The 23,133-nt window shown below is 37.7% G+C and overlaps 1 protein-coding gene across 11 annotated transcripts in view; it reads right to left on the bottom strand.

The window, feature by feature from the left end:
- The window catches only part of MYBPC1 (myosin binding protein C, slow type), a 98,939-nt gene that overhangs the window by 52,567 nt on the left and 23,239 nt on the right, over positions 1-23,133 (bottom strand). For 6 of the 11 annotated variants that reach the window (XM_025401589.1, XM_025401593.1, XM_025401592.1 and 3 more), the window contains 5 exons: positions 10,777-10,887; positions 8,200-8,348; positions 7,780-7,897; positions 5,307-5,358; positions 3,201-3,257 (listed from right to left, as the gene is read on the bottom strand). In XM_025401589.1, the coding sequence (XP_025257374.1) occupies positions 3,201-3,257; positions 5,307-5,358; positions 7,780-7,897; positions 8,200-8,348; positions 10,777-10,887 (487 nt within the window). Of the gene's footprint in view, positions 1-3,200; positions 3,258-5,306; positions 5,359-7,779; positions 7,898-8,199; positions 8,349-10,776; positions 10,888-12,521; positions 12,558-13,424; positions 13,464-23,133 lie in introns of all 11 variants that reach the window. The other 5 variants (XM_025401591.1, XM_025401590.1, XM_025401588.1 and 2 more) reach the window with 3 other exon arrangements.

The raw sequence follows: 23,133 nt of genomic DNA, 5'->3' as shown, positions 1-23,133 counted from the left end.
TATACATTACATACTTCAGGTATCCTCCTGACATTGGCAGAGGATTTAAAGATATCAAGCTAGATATAATTAAAACAGCTAACAAGAGGCACATGTCATTGAGTCCTACATAGATCCATGAGGGGAATATTTATATGAAGGAAACCAGTAATAAAGATGATAATTTTGAGTGTGATTTCCTGAGTCAGTTTTGTTGATAGGTTTATAAAACCAATCATCCTCACCATTTTTCATTAAAATGCCAGGATACTCTCCACTCTATCACATACTTAGTCGTATCAAATTTCATATAAGAACACCAATGACCTCTTGCCTATTCCTTCCTTTTCTTTCCATCGCTTAATTGTATCTCAATTAAGTATCTCAATATAGAGAAGCATCTATCTTGTACTGAAATGTGAGGTCAAGGCTCTCACCTTCAGCATTTCCTTAATGCACCTGGAACATATCTTTAGTTACTTACCATGGTGGCTGCACATGACCCTGTCTGCATGGCTACGTTAAGTTACAGTGAGGAGAAAAAGCCACATTTCTGTAGGCACTTCTGATTCTTTTCCAAGCCTCGGGATAGACCTGTATAATGCTCATGGTATTTTCATCTACATCAAAATTTCAATAACTTGGTGATCCTAGTGAAGAAACAGTTATAGAAATTTCATGTAGAATACAACTTACAAGTATTTATACAGGTCAATTCCTATAACAGGATGCTGCCCAAAAGATTTAATCTGATTTAGCTAATGTCTATTTGAAGTAAGCTGGCTTTGTTCAGAGCAGGATGATCTTTCGTTGTACAGAGATGTTGGTTTTAATCATATATATATTTTTTTTCTTGTGGGGATTTTGGCACACACACTTGGAGGAGTAGAAATGGTAACCATGTGTCATTACCGCAATGAAAACACAGGCAACTCACTAATTAGTAGGAGAACACAACGAGTTCTAAAGTTATATTAGTGGATTAGCACAGTATACTAACAGAACATAACATAGCCTTATATTAACAACAATCTAATTATGAATGAAAATCTTAAGTAGGGGATAAGAGAAAATGAGAACTGAAGACGCATTGGCTGCCCATTAAGTGATTTTTAAATTTTGTCATTTTGACCATGTAATTAGATTTATTTTATTCTGGAATTACTGGTTGAAAAAGTCCGTTCTTTTTTCTTTCTTTTTTTCCTTTTTAATCAGAGCATGGTGCTTAATACTCTATCACATTTTTGTTGATTGATTGTGTGTGTGTTTGTGTGTTGTCTCCTTATGAATATAAACTATGTTAGAGAAAATGACACATTTCCTTAGAGGAGGTGCATATTTATTTGCCACCTACTGTGAACCAAGCTTTTTACACTTAATTTAATGTGCACAATAATTCTATTAAGTAGCATTTATTCTTCACATTTCCAGGTGTGAAATCCAAGTCTCAGAGGGGTCAAATATTTGACCAAAGTCACATAATTAGTAAATGGTAGAGTTGAGACTCAATTCCATGTTTTTACCACTGTTTTTCCTCCCACAAAATTGTATCTATCCTTTTCTATGTGCCAGACACTGGATTTCTTTTCCTCACATCAGTAGCATTATATTCTACACAAAGATAGTGTTTAGTATTTTCCTGAATGAGTAAATGATTGTGGGGGGAATAAAAAGCTCTTTTGTCTTCCTAACGTGTCAATTTGTATTATAAACTGAAGCACCAGCTTCCAAGGCAAATTCAGAGTGGCATCTTTAATGTGGAGTCACAGGAAATGAACTGACTCATAAAAGGGAAACCTGGATTTGGGTCCTGGCCCTGCCTTTAACTCCTGTGTGACTTGGGGTAAGTTACTTGTTATCTCTGGACCTTGGTTTCTTATCTGTAGAATGAGGAAATGTGAGGCTCACTTAAGGGCACTTCATATACTATTGCTTTAAATGCATTTGGGGAATTAATCAATATTATTGAGACTAATGGTTATTTGAATTAGTCTACTGATGGGCTGATATCCCTCAGTAATTAATAAATCACACCCATTAATATTTCTGTTCTCAACCTATATGTTGAGGGGTAGGGATAAATTTTTCATTCATAGAGACTTGAATAAAGCTATCTAAACAGAGAATAAACACAATCCCAGTTTATTTCAAGTGTTTGTAATTTGTTATGAAGGATATTTGTACTTGTAGTCTTTTAATAACCATAGAAAGCACTAAAAGTAATTTTAAAAGCCTGGAAAGTTAAAGTGAAAACTGATATTATATACAATTAATTTAAAATTATAGTTTTACTCTGTTTATTTACAAATTTGCTAGATAAAACATAATCTCAGAAAAAAGTATTTCTTTTTGTTGCTTCTGCACTATAGTAAATATCTAGATATCTCTAATGTACATATAATATAGTGTATATATATAAGGAATCCTAGTGAAGAGTATAGCAGTTATAGAAATATATATATGGAGAGAAATCTTATAAAATGGTTATGTTCTAAGTATCCATAATGAAATTCTATAAATTTTATTGCAGGAGAGAACAATGAAAAGGAAGTGTGAGTGTGTGATAATACTAAACTTTTATTTCCATTTTATCACTTCTAAAACACATTTTTGAGGCATTTTAAAGACCGCTGAAATGACAATGCATCTTATCATCAATGGTGTGTCAAACCATTTGGAACAATTTTTTCATTGCTTAGTGATTTATAAAGTACTGGTGTATCTTAAAAGCAGTGGTGTCTTAGACCTGCAGAAATACAGTACATAATAAATAATATATTAAAGTAGGTGTGCCTCTTACAATGTATATACCTTCAGACTTCTACCAAAATTGTAAAATTGATTTTTTGATCAAATATCAAAGAGAATGAAGGCTTTATTTATTCAGTCATGAGAAGGAATCATATGTACAGTCTTAGAGGTTTCTAGGTATTTGTCTTATGTCTCAGTTTTCATGTCTCTTCATCCCCACTTAAAAAAAATAGGTGAAGAGTCAGGAAACATTTAAAAAGAAAGTTTAAAAGCATCCGTTAAAGTCTTTAAAAGATTAGTATGCAGTTGTTTCTCTCTTTCTTAGTCAACTCTGTTATATTCTATAAGCAAAACACATTTTCAGAAATGAAAAATTCTTTGAAAAACATCCACTTTAAACTTGACTTCTCTGAGTGGGTGTCTGAAAGACTTCCAGGCCACAATGTCTCACTCCATCACTTGGTTCTCACCTACGTTTCAGGAGACCACTAAAGTCAAGTTCCCCTGCATCGTCTTGACCTTCTCCACTGTCGTTAACAAAAGAAAAGCAAATCTGGGTTTAATGCAGAGACATACACAACGATTTCCCCCAAACACTCTACATGTAACGTATATGCAATTTTGTACCACACGAGGACTAAATCAACACAAACTATTTCTTTTCACACAAGTGACATGTTAAGTTTTTGGAGTATGTACTTGTGGAAAAGTAAACATGAGGAGCTTGTGTTACTCTATGATTTCAGAAGACACATTTTTGTAGATTGCATATATAAAACTGCTTGGATTTGTGTTAAAACCAGGTAACACAAATGCACTTAAGCCAAGCAACACAAAGTACTTTGTTTTTGCAAGTTGGGGGCTCTAGAAACATACCTGTGTAAAAAGCAAAGAACTTTTGCTAATCTCTGTTATTCATGTAAGACAGAGATTGGCTTGGAGGACCAAGTGTACCAATGTCAGATATATAAGTACAAAGCCTTATATTCAATGGTAACCTCTTTGTGTCCATGAACAGGTGAATCAGATAATGTGATACCAACATGGCAAAAATAAAAAAGGAGCTAACACAGAACTTTTTAAAAGATGCATTCCTTTCTGTCTTAAAGGGTGATAATTATTCTAATTTTCTTATTAATATTTATACCTTCTTAAATGTATTTTAAAAAAATTTGTCTTGAATTGTTAACGAAACTTTTACTAGCAGTTTTAAAAAGTGCTTTCCTGTAGAGAAATGCATCTTAAATTAGGCATGCAGCCACCATTGTGATTTCATATAAACTAACTAGAAGCTATAGAGCTAACATTTAAATGGCACTACATAGTTACTTACATGTTTAATTTTTTAATGAAGTTTTGTTTCCTGCTCTTTACAAATGTTAGTTATAGTTTCTAAGAAAAGAGTCTGTGGGTTTAAAAACAGTGTGTATAACGTAAGTCATAAGAATTAAACTCAATAATGTGTTTTCAAAATTTCTTCAGGTGTTTGCAGGCCTTTTGAAGTAAATACATTTGTGTTCTTTTAAAGCTGGAAACTTAGTAGGTCATGTTTCCCTCTCCTGAGATATACGTGTATACAGTATGAGCATAGTTTTAGACCTACGCATTTGCCGAGCATGGGATGAAGGGGAAGTGGAAGGAAAGTAATAAAGTTTGAAAGTTATGACATTTTTAAAAATTAAAAAATACCTAATACCAGTAATATTAAATAACTTTTCAAAGTAATTTTCTGATTTATTTGTAATATTGGAGGAAAATATGCCTCATTAACAGGCTAAATTATTGTTTTGTAATAGTTTGGAGTGACTTTCCTTATTCAGCAAAACTGTATGTGGATTCAGTCTTAGGAAAAACAACACATTTGGTCTCATTAAAGAATTTATATTATGGAATAATTAAGTATGGAGAATAACATAATGACAGGAAGGGGCTGGTTATATTTCTTAGAGACCAAAAATCTCTTAAATTTTTTCCTTGACCTCCCACCCCCAATTTTTCAGCCTTGGTAATTGCAAAAATATATGAAATAGGTATCTAAATTTTGCCTTTCTGTGGTATTCTTAATGCCAGTTTCATTTAGGATAATCCAAAATTATATGGCACTAACTTCAGTAAGTAGCTACTTAGTTGTGGTTTTCTTGGGCACATGGTTCAGTAGCTCCCTAAGGGATTTCTAGATGAAAGGCAACATAAATAAAAAGTTTTCTGCCATGACTTAACCAATGAAATGAGTCTCTTTGCATATTTCTTTTGGCCATTTGGTGGAAAATAATGCTTTCAGGAAGAAGCCACGTATGAATAAATTGAAAGTGTTTTTCTAAGGCAACTGTGAAACCTCAGAAACAGGAACTTCATTATAACAAGAATATTCTAAAAAAATGGTCAGTATATGCTTGACTGGGCCTTAAACCCATGGCTTTTCTAGAACACCCACGTTTAAATATATGGTGTGTTTGACTGCGGTGAAAAGGGTTGTTCGCATTTGGAATACGGAATACAGGGGAAGGGAAATGTGTTTGAAAATCCTCCACTTCTGTGTTATACAAAAGCTATCTAGATTTTCCTTTTGGAGTTACCTTCTCTTGAAAGCAGATCTGATGTCAATGTTTGGAGTAGTCCCAGTAGATTCTTTGAAAGGAAAGAAAACAATAACATAAATACCCATTAAGGCGGTAGTTTGTGTTCAGTTCCTTTATAGGCTGTGGGGATTCTTTAGATGGAAGAATGTCAGGTGAAGTGGGGATGCTTTTCCCCTGAACAGCTGTGCTGCCACAGCCTCATCATACCTCCTCCTCCCTCATGAAGAACCAATGAAGGGACCTTGGGGTCACTCGTCCAGGTGTCATTCAACTTGTCTGCCCACTAGAATCACTGAGGGACTTAAAAATGTATCAGTTTCTTGATCCTGTCTGCCAGAGATGTTGATCCACCAGATCAGGGAGGGGCACCCAGAAATCAATATTCTTAAAAAGCCCTCCAGGGGCCAGGCGCAGTGGCTCACGCCTGTAATCCCAGCACTTTGGGAGGCCGAGGCGGGCAGATCACGAGGTCAGGAGATCGAGACCATCCTGGCTAACACGGTGAAACCCTGTCTCTGCTAAAAGTACCAAAATTAGCCAGGCGAGGTGGCGGGCGCCTGTAGTCCCAGCTACTCGGGAGGCTGAGGCAGGAGAATGGCGTGAACCCGGGAGGCAGAGCTTGCAATGAGCTGAGATGGTGCCACTGCACTCCGGCCTGGGCGACAGAGCGGAGCAAGACTCCGTCGCAAAAACAAAACAAAACAAAACAAAAACAAACAAAAAAAAGCCCTCCAGGTGATCTTCTCAGAGACAGCCAGGGTGAAGCAGTGCTGCCCAGGATCCCAGATCCCACCTGATATGGAAATATCGACAGCACCCGACCCATGGCCCTCCAGCATCGCTCTCAGTGGGACTCTCACAGCCTTCCCGGGCTGTCTATATAGCTTTAACCAAAGAGCTCATCTTTTTTTTTTTTTTTTTTGAGATGGAGTCTCACTCTGTTGGAGTGCAATGGCACGGTCTCCGCTCACTGCAACCTCCGCCTCCCGGGTTCAAGCGATTCTCCTGCCTCAGCCTCCCAAGTAGCTGGGATTATAGGCGCCCACCACCATGGCTGGCTAATTTTTGTATTTTTAGTAGAGACGGGGTTTCACCATGTTGGCCAGGCTACTCTCGAACTGCTGTCCTCGTGATCCGCCCGCCTCGGCCTCCCAAAGTGCTGGGATTACAGGAGTGAACCACCGCACCTGGCCAGCTCATCCTAATGTTAAGACAAAATTCACCTCCTCATCGTTTCCACCTTTTGATTCTAAACTGCCTAAATGTTTCTCATGCGTGGAAATTTGTTTTCCATGTTCTGTGTGACAGCCCCTTCCTCTCTTTGCAACAAGCTGTGTATGCTTGACTTCCTTCACCCACACACTCAAGCTGGATAGGGTGTGGTTTTTGGATTCTTCATCTTCCTGGTTACCCTACTCCAGAAGATGTCCAGGCAGAGGTACACTGCCCAGGCTAAAGACATCGCTCCAAATGTAGAACAAGTAGCATGTTGTAGAGAGAAGTATCATGTCCTAAACTTAGATCCTATACCACTTGGAATAGCCCAGTTTAAAATTACAGTCATGGTTGGGCACCGTGGCTCACACCTATAATCCCAGCACTTTGGGAGGCCAAGGCAGGTGGATCACTTGAGGCCTGGAGTTTGAGACTAGGCTGGCTAATATGGCGAAACCCCATCTCTTCTAAAAATACCCCCGCAAAATTAGCCCAGCGTGGTGGCGCATGCCTGTAATCCCAGCTATTTGGGAGGCTGAGGCATGAGAATCGCTTGAACCCAGGAGTTGGAGATTGCAGTGAACCAAGACTGTGCCACAGGACTCTAGCCTGAGCAATAGAGTGAGACTTTGTCTCAAAATAAATAAAATAAAATAAAATTACATTTGCTTTGTCTTTTGCAACTACATCACACTTTACATTCACCTTAAGTTTATAATATTTGCTGCCAAGTCTACTTTTCCTTTGTATACTTGTAAAAGTGAGTTTTTTTCCAACTTCAATGTATGCATTTAGGCCTTCTGTGTTTACTCTGGGTAGTACACAGAACATATGGATGAAGAACTGCCATGCCTGACATTAGTCCTTATAAAGGAAATTCTCCCTTCCACCTGGGTATCCTGAACTCTCATAGCATATTACCCTATCCCCAAACCTAAGTGGGAAAGTGGACCCCATGAAACATACATTCTGTAGCAGCAAAAACTGACAACATCTTTTATCTGGGAGACTGAAGAAATATAGATAGCAGGACAAGAGATATTTAGCGATAAAATCCCCCCAATTCTACTTTTAGTATAAATTATTTCATTACAATTCAATTCAGCAGGCTTGCTGAGACTACCACAATCAAAACCACACAGTTTTAAAGGAAAAATTTCCCCGAAATCTCATAGTATTAAATGAACTTCTTCCCCTCCATCCCCTCACATCCTATTAAAAAATTACATTTATCTAGGCAAGAAGATTCTCTTACCATGCACTTCAAGATCAAATGAACAGCTGTCAAACTTATCCTTATAGGTGACCTCGCATCTGTAATTTCCTGCATAGTTCTCTTTGGCCTTGATGATCTGCATCTCAAATGTGTACACCTGCAATGAAATGCATCCAGACACACACATTTCGGTTTATTTTCCAAATTTCTCAGCATTGGCTTAAAGCTGTGTCTATCTGTGGGAATTCCAGTACAATGTTCTCAATATAGGAGGGCAAATGTGTCCTGCAGCTCCCGGACACAGCAGGGCAATCGCAATACAGTGTAGGCACTAGCAATGGTAACTTCAGAGGATTTTCTGGAACTGAAGTCTCTCAAAGCTGAACCTGAAAGTGATCATTTATTCACACAGAAGGAATGCGCTAGCTGAGCCCCTGTCCTGGGAGTTCAGGGCCTTACCCGACTGTGCCTCTCAAAGGTTTCCTTCAACTGAAGGTGCTTCCCGGCTTTGCTGGCCAGATCCATCCATTTTCCTTTGAACCATTTGACAGTGGGTTTTCTCAGAAGATCTTCAGCCTTGACTTTGGCTATGAAGGTGATATTTTCACCTAGAAGAAGCATAAGGAATTCAGCTTGCTCTTTAACTAGTGTCATTTGTTTTGCTTTCAACTGGAAGGAGTTGACACAGGACTGCACTACAGAATATGGTGTGATTGGTGCCCTTGTATTGTGCAATGAATTGGTCCTGATTTTTTTATGAATGCTCTAGAGGTCCTTAGGCTGTTCCAGCTTGTTCTGCTTTGGGGGTTTATGAAGCAGAAAAAACAATAGGGAAACCAGTGAAAGCAATTTTTATATATGGATAATTTTACATTTGGATAATTTTAAAATTTCATATATACGGATGTATACGAAATTTTATTTCATATATACGGAGGTATATGAAATTTTATTTCATATATATGGATGCATACGAAATTTTCTTTCTTTCTTTTTTTTTTTTTTTTCTGAGATGGAGTCTCGCTCTGTCGCCCAGGCTGGAGTGCAGTGGCCGGATCTCAGCTCACTGCAAGCTCTGCCTCCCGGGTTTATGCCATTCTTCTGCCTCAGCCTCCCGAGTAGCTGGGACTACAGGTGCCCACCACCTCGCCCAGCTAGTTTTTTGTATTTTTTAGTAGAAACGGGGTTTCACTGTGTTAGCCAGGATGGTCTCGATCTCCTGACCTCGTGATCCGCCTGTCTCAGCCTCCCAAAGTGCTGGGATTACAGGCTTGAGCCACCGTGCCCAGCCCAAAATTTTATTTCCTATAGATGGATAGATGCATATATGGATATGTATAAAATTTTATTTCATATATCTGGATATAATGTGAAATAAAAATGAAAAAATTGAATTTTTTTCACCCTTTTTGTTAGGCAAGGTGATGAGAAGCTTGGAATTATAGGAATGTGACTAAATGAAACTGATCTGCTTGAAGTAAACCTGCCAATCTGTTTGTATTGGGTGATTTAGACCCTGACGACATGACATTGTAGTCCAGCTTCCAGCCCAGCATTTCAGTGTCTTACAGGAACACAAGGGGAACCAACATTTCTGTTCACATGCCGTGTACTTTGACATTCTAGCCTGGAAAGAAGTAATTCTGGAATACAGTTAGTTATGTACTCATTTGCATAATATTGATAAGTATCAAAGACTAGTTCAGATCATAATATATCCCTTATAAAGATTTATTTGGTTAAACTTCTTCAACCCTCGGGTCCTTCTCCAGCTCACCATCCCTTCATAGCACTTGGCATTTGTGATGATTTGTTTAATTTTTTGTCTGCTCCTCTCAGACTATAAGTTCTGAGTGCTTACATGTTATACTCAGTGCCTAAAACAGGAGGTATATAATCAATATTTTTGAATTTGAATATTTGAAGAGTTGAACCATTTGTCTGATCAGCTGTCTCAGATATTATGAATTATGACCTAGCACATGTGTAGATTTGGAATCATCTTATGGAGTGAGCTATGATAATGTCAGCAGACACTGGCTCAGAGCATTATGGTGTGTCAGGCACTGTTGAAAATACTTCACAGCTAGGTCCTATTATTGTCACCATTTTACAGATGGGGAAACTGAAGCATAAGGAAGTTAAACTGTCTTTCCAAGGGCAACAACTAGCAGGAAGCAGAATCAAGATTGGAACCCAAGGTTCCAGGGTTCCAGGGTCCAGGCACTGGACTCCTATGTGCCGAAGGTTACTGAAATCATAGCTGTCACTCATCTTTTCAGGTTGTGAAAAGCAGGATTTAGTATATACACACAGTGGAATATTATCCAGCTGTCAAAAGGAATGAAGTTCTGATACATGCAACAATGTGGATGAACTTTGGAAACATTATGCTGAGTGAAAGAAGCCAGACACAAAAAGTCCTGCATTATCTGATTCCATTAACATGAAATATCCAAAATAGGTAAACCCAGAGAGACAAAGCAGATTAATGGTTGCCGGGGCCTGGGAGGAGAGGGCAAGGGGGAGTAACTGCTTAATGGGATATGGGATATAGGGTCTTTTTGGGATGATGAAAATGTTTTAGAAATAGAATTAGTGGCTGTACAACATGGCGAACATACTAATAGCCACTGAATTGTTCACTTTAAAATGGTTAATGTTATAAGTGAATTTCACCTCAATTTTTTTTTTTTTTTTTTTTTTTTGAGACAAAGCCTGGCTCTGTTGCCCAAGCTGGAATGCAGTGGTGCGTTCTCCATTCACTGCAGCCTCTGCCTCGTGGGTTCAAGAGATTCTCCTGCCTCAGCTTCCTGAGTGGCTGAGATTACAGGTGTCTGCCACCACGCCCGGCTAATTTTTGTATTTTTAGTAGAGACTGGGTTTCACCATGTTGGCCAGGCTGGTCTCGAACTCCTAAGCTCAAATGATCTGCCTGCCTCGGCCTCCCAGAGTGCTGGGATTACAGGCGTGAGGCACCGTGCTTGGCTCACCTTAATGTTTTAAAAAAGGTAGGATTGAATGCTAGGCACTCACCAACTTTCACTGTTCCTCCTTGAGGTTTTTCAACGAACAAGATGGACAGCTGGGAGTTGGCATTCTGCTTGTCTTGTTCCTCCCCAACAGGTGACTCGCCAAGGGACCATTCTGATGAGCAGAAAGGAGGAAAAGGATTATTTCAGAGCCAGGCTCTTCTTAGGCAGTCTTACCTAGATTTGTTGTTCTCACCAATGTTGCAGCTTTTCTTTGTCTAATAAACCTAGATAAATACAACATCATTCTTTCCACTCCCAGCAGCCATCAGTAGAGGGGAACAGATTCCCATTCTTACGGGGGTATCTCTTCCATGACAGGGCAAAGGCACATTATGTAATTCCTAGAAATAGTGAAACTTTCCAGGTAAGCTGTTATTCTCTCTTTGTTGACTGCCATAGTTCCTTTGCTTCCCCATCTTGCCTGTCCCCTAACAGGTAAACAGTGGTGGTCAGCGTATCGAAGCAGGACTCTTGGTGTTTTTCTAGGTGATGGACTATAAGGCCACATCGATACAACTACATGAAAAAGACTAAAGGGATAGGTCATTTGGAGAGTAAACTGTCTGACAAGGGTCAGAAAGCCACGCCTGGCCTGGTATTTCTAGATTCCTTGCTTTTGAAAGAGAGTTTTATTAGGGTTGTACAGATGTGGCCATAGTTTGACAAGGAAGTAACAGATCATGACCTGTGGTACAAATTGCAAGGATACTAGGATTGTGCTGCAAGGGGAAAAAACAAAACAAAACAGAGAACTGGAAAGAAAAAAAACTGAGGCTTTCCCATGAAGAGAGACAAGCTGGAAATAGAGTTTCTTTTGCATCTTCTCATTTGCACTCTGGAGGTTAGTGTTAATCTGCAGTCAATTCCAATTCTAGGATAGTAGAGAGAACTGTAGATAGTCCCCCTGTCTCTGAGCCGAATGCAGAGTTCAGGTGCAGCCACTTAATAACTGGAAAAAAATGCATAGGTTGCAAACTCTCTGCTTGTTAATGTTTCTTGAAAAGAAGGAAAATGCACATTTAATTATTTTAGTTTTCGTGTATCAATCATGCTTGATATTACTATCTGTAGTAGTAGGCCATCATTTTCACAATGAAGTTAAACATTTTCACAATCATGTGACAATCATAGTCATATGATTACACATTTTTAAACACCCAAGTTAATGTTAAGATTTTATGTTGTTTGTGTTTATGATATTAATAGGAACACATTTAGAACATGAGGATAAGTGTTTCTCTTGTTTTGTTCACTTCTATACCTGCAGTGCCTATAGGAGTGGCTGGCCCATAAGAGGCCCATAATAGGATCATATTAGGTCCTCAATACAAATTTGTCGAATGAATGAATGAATGAATGACTTCACAGAACAGGAGCTACAGCTGATAAGATGCATTTGAAAGTGTTTTATCATCTGTATGTAAAGTTCTATAAAAATGTGAATTATTATCTAACTTTAGCACATCCCCAAAATGAAGATTGATCTCTGTGTATTTGCTAAATATTAAATGTGATAGAACAAATCTGTGGCATATGTGGCTAGATCCTTGAACGTGTGTGTATCATGCAAAATTAATTGTTTCTCAATACATTAGTTTTCTTGTAAGAGGAAACATAATGAAAGATTGCTGTAAAAACTACAATCTGAATAAGACAAGGATTAGAATCAATACAGCTTCAAGAAAAGAGCTCATTAGTGATTGTATTAGGATGAGGTCAGGATGCCTTGTCTGGGCTTGTGCTCACCTGAATCTTTTCTCTCCAGAGCCCGACTACCCAAACCTGAAAGGAAAGTGTGATTTGGGTGATGCAGAGGGATGGAAAGGCGATGAAAATGGTGTGCTGACTTCAACCTTCTTAGACTCCGCTAAACCCTGTCTCCTCTGGTGATAGGAAGGAAAAAAACCCCTACAAGTTGGCTTGGATAGAAAATCAGTAGAGCTCCAAGTATGAAAGCATCTATAAAAGTATATGTCTTATTTTAAAATGATAGAAACATTTAAAAATCTCAGCTGGGTGTGGTGGTTCACGCCTGTAATCCCAGCACTTTGGGGGGCCAAAGTGGGTGGATCACTTGAGGTCAGGTGTTCGAGACCAGTCTGGCCAACATGGTGAAACCCTGTCTCTTCTAAAAATATAAAAATTAGCCCGGCTTGTTGGTGCACGCCTGTAATCTCAACTACTCAGGAGGCTGAGGTACGAGAATCACTCAAACCTGGGAGGCACAGGTTGCAGTGAGCTGAGATCGCACCACTGCACTCCAGCCTGAGCAATAGAGGGAGACTTAGTCTTAAAAAAAGAAAGGAAAGAAAGATTTAAAAATCCAAATATCTAAGTTTAAAGAACAGGGGGAAAACGTGGATATACGTTTGAGAAATGGAAGACAGATATGTTGACCCCTAACATTTATACCCAAGATTTACCAATCTTATTTATTTCTCAAAGAATGCCTCTTTCCAAGAAGTTTCTCATGTAAAACAAAAAATTGTCATTAAAGCCAACATTTCCTTCTTGGTGCCATCACAGGCGAAACCTGTTGCCCCTGCTCTGTGCACTGGCTCAGCAAGGAGGCTCAGTGCCTTTTCTTTTCCTCTACTGTCAATGAAGAATACATTTAAAAGCAGGGAAAAGGGTAGAAATTATCCTAACCTGGAGGCAAGGCGCTAGGCGGGGAGACTTCCTCTTCATCTGAAACAAGAAATAGGAGTAAAAAGTCAAGGAGAAAAGGACTTCATCCCAAGTAACCTGAGAAAAGAGAAATCTGAAAAAGAAGATGACAAACCACACAATACACTTTCAACTGCTGAGCAAGCCTTAGAAAACTTGGTACCTGCAAAGTGAAACCTGAGTATTGCTGGCAAAGAAAGAAAAAATAAAAAATAAAAAGTTGATAGAGTAGGGTAATCCAAATGGAAGCGCGCAGATTTAAAAATGGAACACTGCAAGTGTTTTATGTGACTGTAGGTTAGGAAAAAATGAATGCTAAAAATCAAACCTTGATGAAATCAATAATGGAAGTGGTTTTCAAGTCCTGATTTTGTAGCTAAAGTGAATGGCAGACATTATTCATACATCACATTCGTCTGGACACAGACATAAAAGTCTATATATGTACTATCTGAGAACTCATTTCCACCCAGAAAATCTCATGATTAATTGCTCTTCAGTATTTAAGAAACAAAAGTCAAGATAAATTAATATAAATATAAACTTTATAAGCATTTTTTCCAACATTATATTGGTATTGAACAGTGCTGTGTAATTTCTTAATATTTACCCATACATATTTGTGAAATTCAAAATATGTCTTTTCATGTTTATGTGCAGAATATTTCCCTTTTTAAAAACATCTGAACTTCAAAGTTCACATTTTATGTATTTATTTTGGATAAACAAGTTTATATGTAAATTCAGTCAGCATACCTAGTTGACTTAAAAACTTCAGTAGAAGGATACATTTTAAAACCACTTGGAAGACCATCTCTATAAAAGTGATTTTCCCAGGACAGTAACCAGACGCAGCCTAACCCAACACCATCTTAATTGGCAGAGGTTCAGTGGGCTGGAGCTTTGTGCTTTTTGCTTTTTATAATACAAATGCTATGAGAAAAAGAACGTCAGTATTGTTTCCCGTTAGCAGAGGAGGAAAGCTCAACCTAGTTAGGAGACCAACCACAACAAAATGAAAAGCTGCACTAACTAATGAAGAATATTAGTAACACATGATGCTGGCATGAACAACTTGCATTTTATTCTAGAGCCCTTATAAATAGGATCTCCCCAGTTAGTGTTTATATTATCAGCCAGAGGGTTGGTTATCGTGTGGTAGAATGAGGACTTATGCAAGGTATAAATGCGCATAGCATTCACCACTATGAAAACAAGTACAGTCCAGTTAGAATAGAACCAACTGGACTCTACACACACCTTAATGATAAGATTCCCCATCACTTGTGAATGTAAAACATTTAATTTAAAAATGTTAACATTCCAATATATAAAACAGCTACTATGAATGCACCTGGTATATTCTATAGCTGCCAGGTTTGTTTGTTTGTTTTTAAGGAAACTATAAGTTACAGTGTGGTTAAGACGTTTATCTTCATCTTTGAAAAAGCCCACATTCTATCACAGTGATATATGGTCAGACTTAACAGCCCCAGTTGTTAAACACCTGGATCAAGTCATAACCAGTTTTATTGCAAAGGACCCTGTACACATTTGTCAATTCTAGTACCTTCCTAGTTACCCAGCAAGTCACTAACATACAGAAACATTCATCACGAGAAGCAAGAAATACTACCCATCCCTTCTGCATTAAAGCAACTTGTTACTTGTGAGCTACAGTGCTCACATCACGGAGGTCTGTGAACAGTCAAAGTTCACATTTTACATCCTTAAAGAGGCATTTGGTGTCATCTGGACCTCTGCTGTGCTCTTTCCAAAGCATACACTAGTGCTTTTATGAATAATAAAATCTTCGTACTTAAAATACTAGAATATTTGTGAATTTACGGCCTGGGCAACGTAACAAGACTATCTCTGTAAAAAAAAAATTAAAAAAAAAAATTAATTAGCCAGGCTTGCATATTATTTGCATGCTGAGAGCTTGGTGGTGTGTGCCTGTAGTCTCAACCACTTGAGAGGTTGAGGCTAGAGGGTTACTTGAGTCCAGGAATTGAAAGCTGTAGTGAGCCATGATCATGCCACTGTACTCTAGCCTGGATGACACAGCAAGACCCTGACTCTAAAAACAAAAACAAAAACAAACTAGAATAATTGTAGATTACAAAATGTAAATGTATATGACTATATAAAACAGGATACAGGAAACACATGCACAGGAATGTTAATTAAAAAGTGCTTTAAAAAATTCCTGACAAAAAGAGATAAAATAGTATGTTTTTATATAATCTATTAGAATATTTACTAGAAGTATTACCTGCTGGCCTGAAATTTCTTTTCCCAAACTGTCAAACAGGGATATGTGTTATTACTTTTTATTAAAATAACTAATGCATTTATAATATATTAATATAATATGTTAATATCATTACTTCAGAATCCAAGAGGTGATTCACTGGGTCATGTGGGATTTGAGATTCTTAACACGAAGCTCTCTGTGGTCAAAGAAGCTTGAAAAATGCTAGGCTGGAGTTAAATGCTTGTATTTTATTGTTTTGTGTTTGTGTGTTTGCTGCAGGACATCTCAAAGCTCTCAGTGTGCAAATAATGTGTACTGGAAATGGGGGTGACAAGAAATGATATGGTCGTTAGCACCTCCCAAACTTAGTTCACTTTGAATTTTTTTCTCCTGAACTAATATGCATGCATTCACATTCCACAAAATTGCGCATTTGCCCGGTATAGGGATTTCTGAGCTATTAGGAGAATTCTGTGTTTCAGAAGACTGTGAAATAATTAAAATTTTACATTATCAAAAATAAAATAACTTGTAATTTTCCCATAATATTACTTGCCATAGATTTAATTCAGTATTCAGTACTTTATTCTTGTCACCTAGTCAAAGACTTATTTACTGAAATATATAAGATTGTTAATTTAAAGTCCTGTAAAAATGAACAGAAATGAAGTTAAAATTCAATCAAATCCTAGAAAGGAGCTTTCTTTGTGAAATGTAAACTAGAAGCTTGAACCACTTTGATTCAAATGAACACTTTATAAAGGTTTTGTGGTGGTTTACTTTTTGTTTGTGCACAGAGCATAATGAAACATTGAGTTAATGATGTAGAACACAAAATGATTGAGAAGAGTATTCACTTACTTTCATGAAACTAAAATGAAGAAAAAAATCTTGTCTTTAAAAAATTGATTGATACATAATGATATTTGCACATATTTACAGGGTACATGTGATGGTTTGTTACATGCATAGAGTATGTAATGATGGCAGTCCGGGTTTTTTTGTTTGTTGTTTGAGACAGAGTCTCACTCAATCACCCAGGCTGGAGTGCAGTGGTACAATCTTGGCTCACTGCAACCTCTACCTCCAAGGTTCAAGCAATTCTCATGCCTCAACCTCCTGAGTAGCTGAGACTACAGACATCTGCCACCACACCCAGCTAATTTTTGTATTTTTAGTAGTGACAGGGTTTCGCCATATTGGCCAGCTGGTCTCGAACTCCTGGGCTCAAGCAATCCTCCTGCCTTGGCCTCCCGAAGTGCTGGGATTACAGGAATGAGGAGGCACCACGCCTGGCCAGCAATCTGTTTTTTAAGCAAAAATTTGATAGGTGAGTAGTTTCAACGTCTACTAAATGTTAAGACTATTTGGAGGACATGCACAATTGTTTTAGACTATGAAGGAACACATATTAATGCAATGCTTCAGAGTATCATGAAATAGTCTTCCTCTAGATTACCCAACAGTAATTTCAAACAGCAATTACTTCTCAATTGGCAATCTTTGATTCATTGCACATAAATTTTCAAATTTACAAAAGTGCTAGAAAACATAATCAACATGAGCAAAGTTTACTGTTTCCTTTCTTTTATTTTTATTTATTAATTAATTTTTGTTTTAGATGAAGTCTCACTCTGTTGCCCAGGCTGGAGTGCAGTGGCACCATCTCAGCTCATGGCAGCCTCCGCCTCCCAGGTTCAAGCAATTCTCCTGCCTCAGCCTCCCAAGTAGCTGGAAATACAGGTGCTTGTCACCATGCCTGGCTAATTTTTGTATTTTTAGTGGAGATGGGGTTTCACCATGTTGGCCAGACTGGTCTCAAACTCCTAAGCTCAAGTGATCCTCCTGCCTTGGCCTCCCAGATTGCTGGGGTTACAGGCATGAGCCACCTTGCCCAGCCAGTTTCCTTTCTTTTAAAAGTTGTTTCAGTCCTGGCACTTTTTTTAGATTGGGAAATGTAGTTAAGATATTGGGATTCTGACTTTAAATTCTAAAAAAAAAATTGCCTGGATTGATTTGGTTGAGTTCAATGATACTGAAATGTTTAATGGTTCTTATTTGTCATAGAAACCAGATTCTATTGCTACGAGGTAGATTGAATATCCAAACCTTTCTGGTTGTGTCCAGTTCAACAATATATATATGAATGACGTAGCATCTTACAAACAACATTTTCAAACAAACCAAAAAAATATATGTGTCATATTTCATTTTTTTCCTATCTAAAAGTGGTGATGATGAATACATAAACATCAGGTTTTAGCTTGTTGGAATATGACATACAGGGAAACCACACACTCAGCGTAGCAGGGCTATCTTCCCCTAGCTACATAGAAGGGCAATTTACCAAAGTGGAATTTTATTCATCTGTAAGTCATGGGAAAATCGCATTTGTAAGACCATAAAAATGATTCTTTAAACAACTGAAGTTCCCAGAGAAGAACTTCTAGAAAGTAGGGAAAGAACTCAGTCTTGTATTACAAGCCTGGGATTTTAGGGAGTACACATAAATACTTCGTAATGTGAGAGTCTCGTAACTGAATAAAAAGCTCCAGAGATAGTAGAATGTGTACATTCTTCTAGTTATCCAAACTCTCTTGAGCATAAAATAACTCCTACCTATGGTTGATTTTAAATTGCCTTTTAAAATTATTTAAGCAATATACACTTGAGACAATTGTTGAGATTTAAGAATAAAGACCAAAAGCTTATGAAATTGTGACTTGTAAACAAACAGTGACATACTGATACAATACCTTGTTTGATTGAGACAAATTCATGAATTCCTCAAGCAGAGCAATCAGTTGTAGTACATACTGGTGTTTGTGACCAAAATAACAACAGCAATAAAATATGGGAGACAATAACAATAGCTAATGTTAATTCATCATGTTTTGAGGCATTCGGTTAATTTATTGCATTTTCTTAATGAGACGATACATGCCTTCACACTTTGGTGCTTATAAAACCATGATTTATCCTACAATACATATGTACATTTAATGATTTTTTTCTTCCCAGAATCTATTAAATGAATCTTGCCTAATAGTGGCTGTGTCTTTGAATTGAAAAGTGTGGTGACATCAATTTTTAACAAAGTTCATTACAAAGAAGTAATGTAATTAGAATACATAGATCAAGCATGGAGAAATTTTAATAGATGGTTGATTGACACCTAAAGGTAAATCGTACAAAAATATTTTAGCATGCTAGTAAAAAGCGCCAGGGTAATGTTACTACAGATGTAAAAGAACCTAAATATTTTTTTAAATCTTTTTAAAATTTAAAACAAAATCACATAATTCAGGAGAAAGTGTTTTGGAACTTCTGCTGATTCACTTCCTCATCTGTCAGTCACATTCATAAAAAAGAAAGACTTCATCTCAGGTTATGTGAGATATTTAATACACACAGGGTTCATTCACAATAGTTTATGTGGCGAATGCCTGGGAAAAGAAAATAAATTTTTATTTCCCTTTTAGCGATGACCAAAAACAGTAATAAAAAAAAGGAAGTAACTTCACCAATTGAAAAGATACAGACTCTAAGCTAATAAGATGTAAAAATAAAATATCAGCACTTAGGCATGGAAACGAGTACTGGTCTTCAAAGTGGTCTCTGATTCTAATGCTGCTGTCACTTTTTGAACCAGCCACAGAACCATTTTCAGAGCTTTCCACAGGGCCAGCTGTTGAGGCACAGCAGAAACCTACTCCGATTACCCTATGTTCAGACATAGGATGTTGGATCTTAGTTGACGAAAAAAAAGTATGATCCCACTTGATCACCCACATTATTCTCTACACATGGCCCTCTGTAACTCTTGTCTGCTTCCAAAAGTGAAATCCACCTTCCTCTGTTGATGGTTGTTCTTCCCCATAAAGTGTAACTTGGCTCCAGGAGGGCAGGACCCAGTGCCCAGATCTGTGCCTGGCAGGTAGCCAACACTCAGCAAATCTTGCTGAATAAATATGTGCTAGAATAAAAGGCGGATCTTTGGCCCTACTGAGCATACAGAAAAGAATCTATACTTAGCGTTCCATTGACTTGCTACCTATTATTATTATGAAAGAATTCTAAGCCAGGACAGCATTATTTTTATAAGGGCATTGCCTCCTGGTATGATTCCTCTGAAGGAGATTTGCCCATCTAATTTCTGCTATTGCTGTTTGGTTAAACATATTTCTTTATTGTCATCTCTCTTGTTTCAATTCCAGGATACTTTGCCCAGGTCCCAGGACAAAGTGGTCAGTATTAAGGAACAGGATAGCTGGATGGATAGCCAGATGCAAACAAGCAAGCAAGCAAACAAACAATAATAAAACCCCGTGCTGGGAAATTGGCTGCTTTCCAGACAGAGACTTTTAGCAAATCTGAAAAAGTTGGCAAATCTAACCACAAACACTGCTTCTAAGATTAATATCAGAATCAACTCTCTGTGGCTTCAAAAAGTATTTTCAGAACATTTCTGAGCTGTTGCAGAATGATTCAATCAATCTGGAAATGAAGTTAAGGCTGCATTGCTATGATTAATAATCTTAATAGTGACAGATTTGGAGCAATTAATTGAATATCTGTCAACTAATTAAAGACCAGTTAAAGTGCTGAAAATGTACCAAAATCCAGGCGTGACCATTTTTAGTAGCTTTAGGCAAGTTGGTCTTACAGAGAAAATCATCCATCTGTTCTGCAGTAGTGCCTCATTCTAACCCTCAGTGACTAAGAACGTACATGGGATGCTCATCCTCCTACCCAGCACTCATGGTGAACGGAAATAAAAATCTATCCAGATTACCACTGAATGGTCAGCAGCTAAGCCAGCATGGAAATTGAACTGCTCATTCATTTTGCAAGTATTTATTAGATGATTGCTCTGTACAGCTCTCTGCCAGATGCTGGATGGAATAAGATGAGGGGCCCAATGTCAAAAAGCTTACAGCCTGTTAGGAAAAGGAGTCAACCATTAATGCGTGATTACATGGAGACAAGAGTGAAAGATGGAGGCAGTAGGTCCAAGAGAAATCAGGAGAAAGAAGGGGAGATAAAAGTGAGCCAGGATGGTCAGGGGAAAGCTGTACAAAGGAGTGAAACCTGAGTTGGATAGTTAAAAAAAAAAAAAAAATTAGATAGACTGACAGTTGGAGGACGGAGGGAGAGCAGGAGAGTTCTAGCTCATGCTGGAGAAAAGGTAGGTTGCACCCATCAATCCTGTTTATGCCCATGCAGGACTCTTTTCTCAGCTGGGGATATACATGTAGCAGTAATTATTGTGTCTACTTTTTGGTTAAGTATTTTGTCTGTGCTTGATGAAAGTGGGTAATAGTTGAAGAGGACTGTATATTTATAATAAACTTCCATCCACTTACCTTCTTTATTTAGGGATGTCACTTTCTATCCTAAATTGATTTGCTTCCTAGGCATGTAAGGCAAATACATATATATACATGTATTTGCCATTATATAATATGTATACACACACACACACACGGCAGTTTTTGTACCCGGGCGTGCAATTGCAGGTGGTCATGGTTTTGCTTATCTTCTGCAAATGTCAGAAAAATGCTACTAATTTCAAAATGCCCTAGTCATCTAGCCTTGCTCTTTCATCATGCTGTGTTCTCCATAAATAAGAGTCTTTTGTTGGTTGGTTGGTTGAATTTAAGGAAAGGCATTTTCTCATTTAAGCATACAAGTATAATATGGTGACTTTTCAAATTAAGGGTCAGGCACAGGCTTTGTTTAAACTTTGACAGCTTGCCCTCTGGGATTACATCATCTGCTCTGTTGGTTGAGCCTTGCAGCCTGGCCCAAACACCTTTCCAAATTTGGAAACAGAGGTGTTTGCCCATTGGCCTTGTAGAGAATAATGTTACAATAATTTCGGCCAGTATGTCCAAACCTCCTTGAAACCATCCCATGGAAGGAGTTCTAGGAGTTTGCACTGTCTGCATTCCATAAGCAAATAACCTTCAAACTGTGGCCCACGTGGCCAGGATTAGTGTTCATGTTACTCTCCATGGGAGCCACTGAAGGTCAAGGACAAAGTCAGTATACTAACATTATGCATTCATTATGAGAGCATAAGTTCAAGTTAGCTGAAGAAAAGTAATCCAATGTACTGAAAGAAAGAAAAAAGTATTTTACTAATGTATAGGAGACAAGAATATCATAGAAATTAGATAATGAAAGATGACACATCGAGACCAAAGCGATACCTAACAAGCTTTTGAGCCGTGTCCAGGAAAAAGAGAAACTTCATGTTGCAGTCAGGAAACAATTATTTCAAAATTTAAACTTTGTTATTCATTATGCAAATAAAAGGTTCACTTTTTAAAATGACAATACAAACATATAAAGCAAAACTGTCTAATCCACCTTCATGAAAACTTCCCTTTATGGAAGACTAATGTTCCTTAGCTTAAGACAGATGAAAATCATTTCCTCCATGGTGAGACAAAGGAATTAGTATTTCATGGAGTAACTGAAGTATATGATTAAGATTGTTTTGTAAAACGAGAGTATCTCCATATAAAGTAAAAATAGGGTAATATTACAGGAGCTAGTTTTCTCAAACTGCCCTCCTGAAAAATAATCTCTGTACAGTTTCCAGTTCAAGAAGGAGCAACGTGTTTGCTTAATGTTATATTGTGAATCTGTAGAAATAATTATATAAATCTACATGAATCCATAGTCAGTATCACAAAGTGAGATGCTAGCCTTCACAATTACTAGTGGAACCTGGAACAGTTCACACAATAACACGAAAACATTTAATTTTTTCAAAAAAATCTGGGTAATTCAGATCGTTTTCTCAATTGATATAATCCTAAGAAGACCAAACACCTCTTTTCCTTAGCATGCACATTGAAACTTGGAAACTACCAATTAATTGCCTGGCATCTTAACAAATGCTTGTGGTATTTTTATCATTGTTGTTTTTCTTTTAGAAATACATGTAATGGAAACTTAACAACACACCATTTGTCATTATACTGACTGGGTCTTGCAGATAAGATGCAAAGGCAGAACACTAAACCACATTGATGAAAGATAATGCAGAGAAGTTCTATGGGGCCACCATGACAATCATTACTGACCTCTTTCTGCTTCTAATTTTGTGGACTTCAGCCTCACTCTCCCTCCCTCCAACTCACCTTTTGCTGGTGTAGTTCCGGCCTCCTTCTCTTTACTTGGTTCTGTGTAGAAAGTACAAGCATATTTTTTAAAGTGTCTTTAAGCATTTTATTGTGTGATGAGCAACGGGGTGGAGAGGGGGAGGAAAGAAATAAATGACAACAGAACAGGTCATAAATGATACTGAATACTCGTGCTGTACATGAATCATGAATTTAGAAGTTATAATTTAGAGCCACACTAAACTTTTCGTGAAAAGCAATTAATCTGATCATTTTTGGAAAAGCACACATAGGAACA

The sequence above is a fragment of the Theropithecus gelada genome, chromosome 11, assembly GCF_003255815.1.
Source record: "Theropithecus gelada isolate Dixy chromosome 11, Tgel_1.0, whole genome shotgun sequence".
NCBI lineage: Eukaryota > Metazoa > Chordata > Mammalia > Primates > Cercopithecidae > Theropithecus > Theropithecus gelada.
This window is presented reverse-complemented; position numbering and strand designations above follow the sequence as displayed.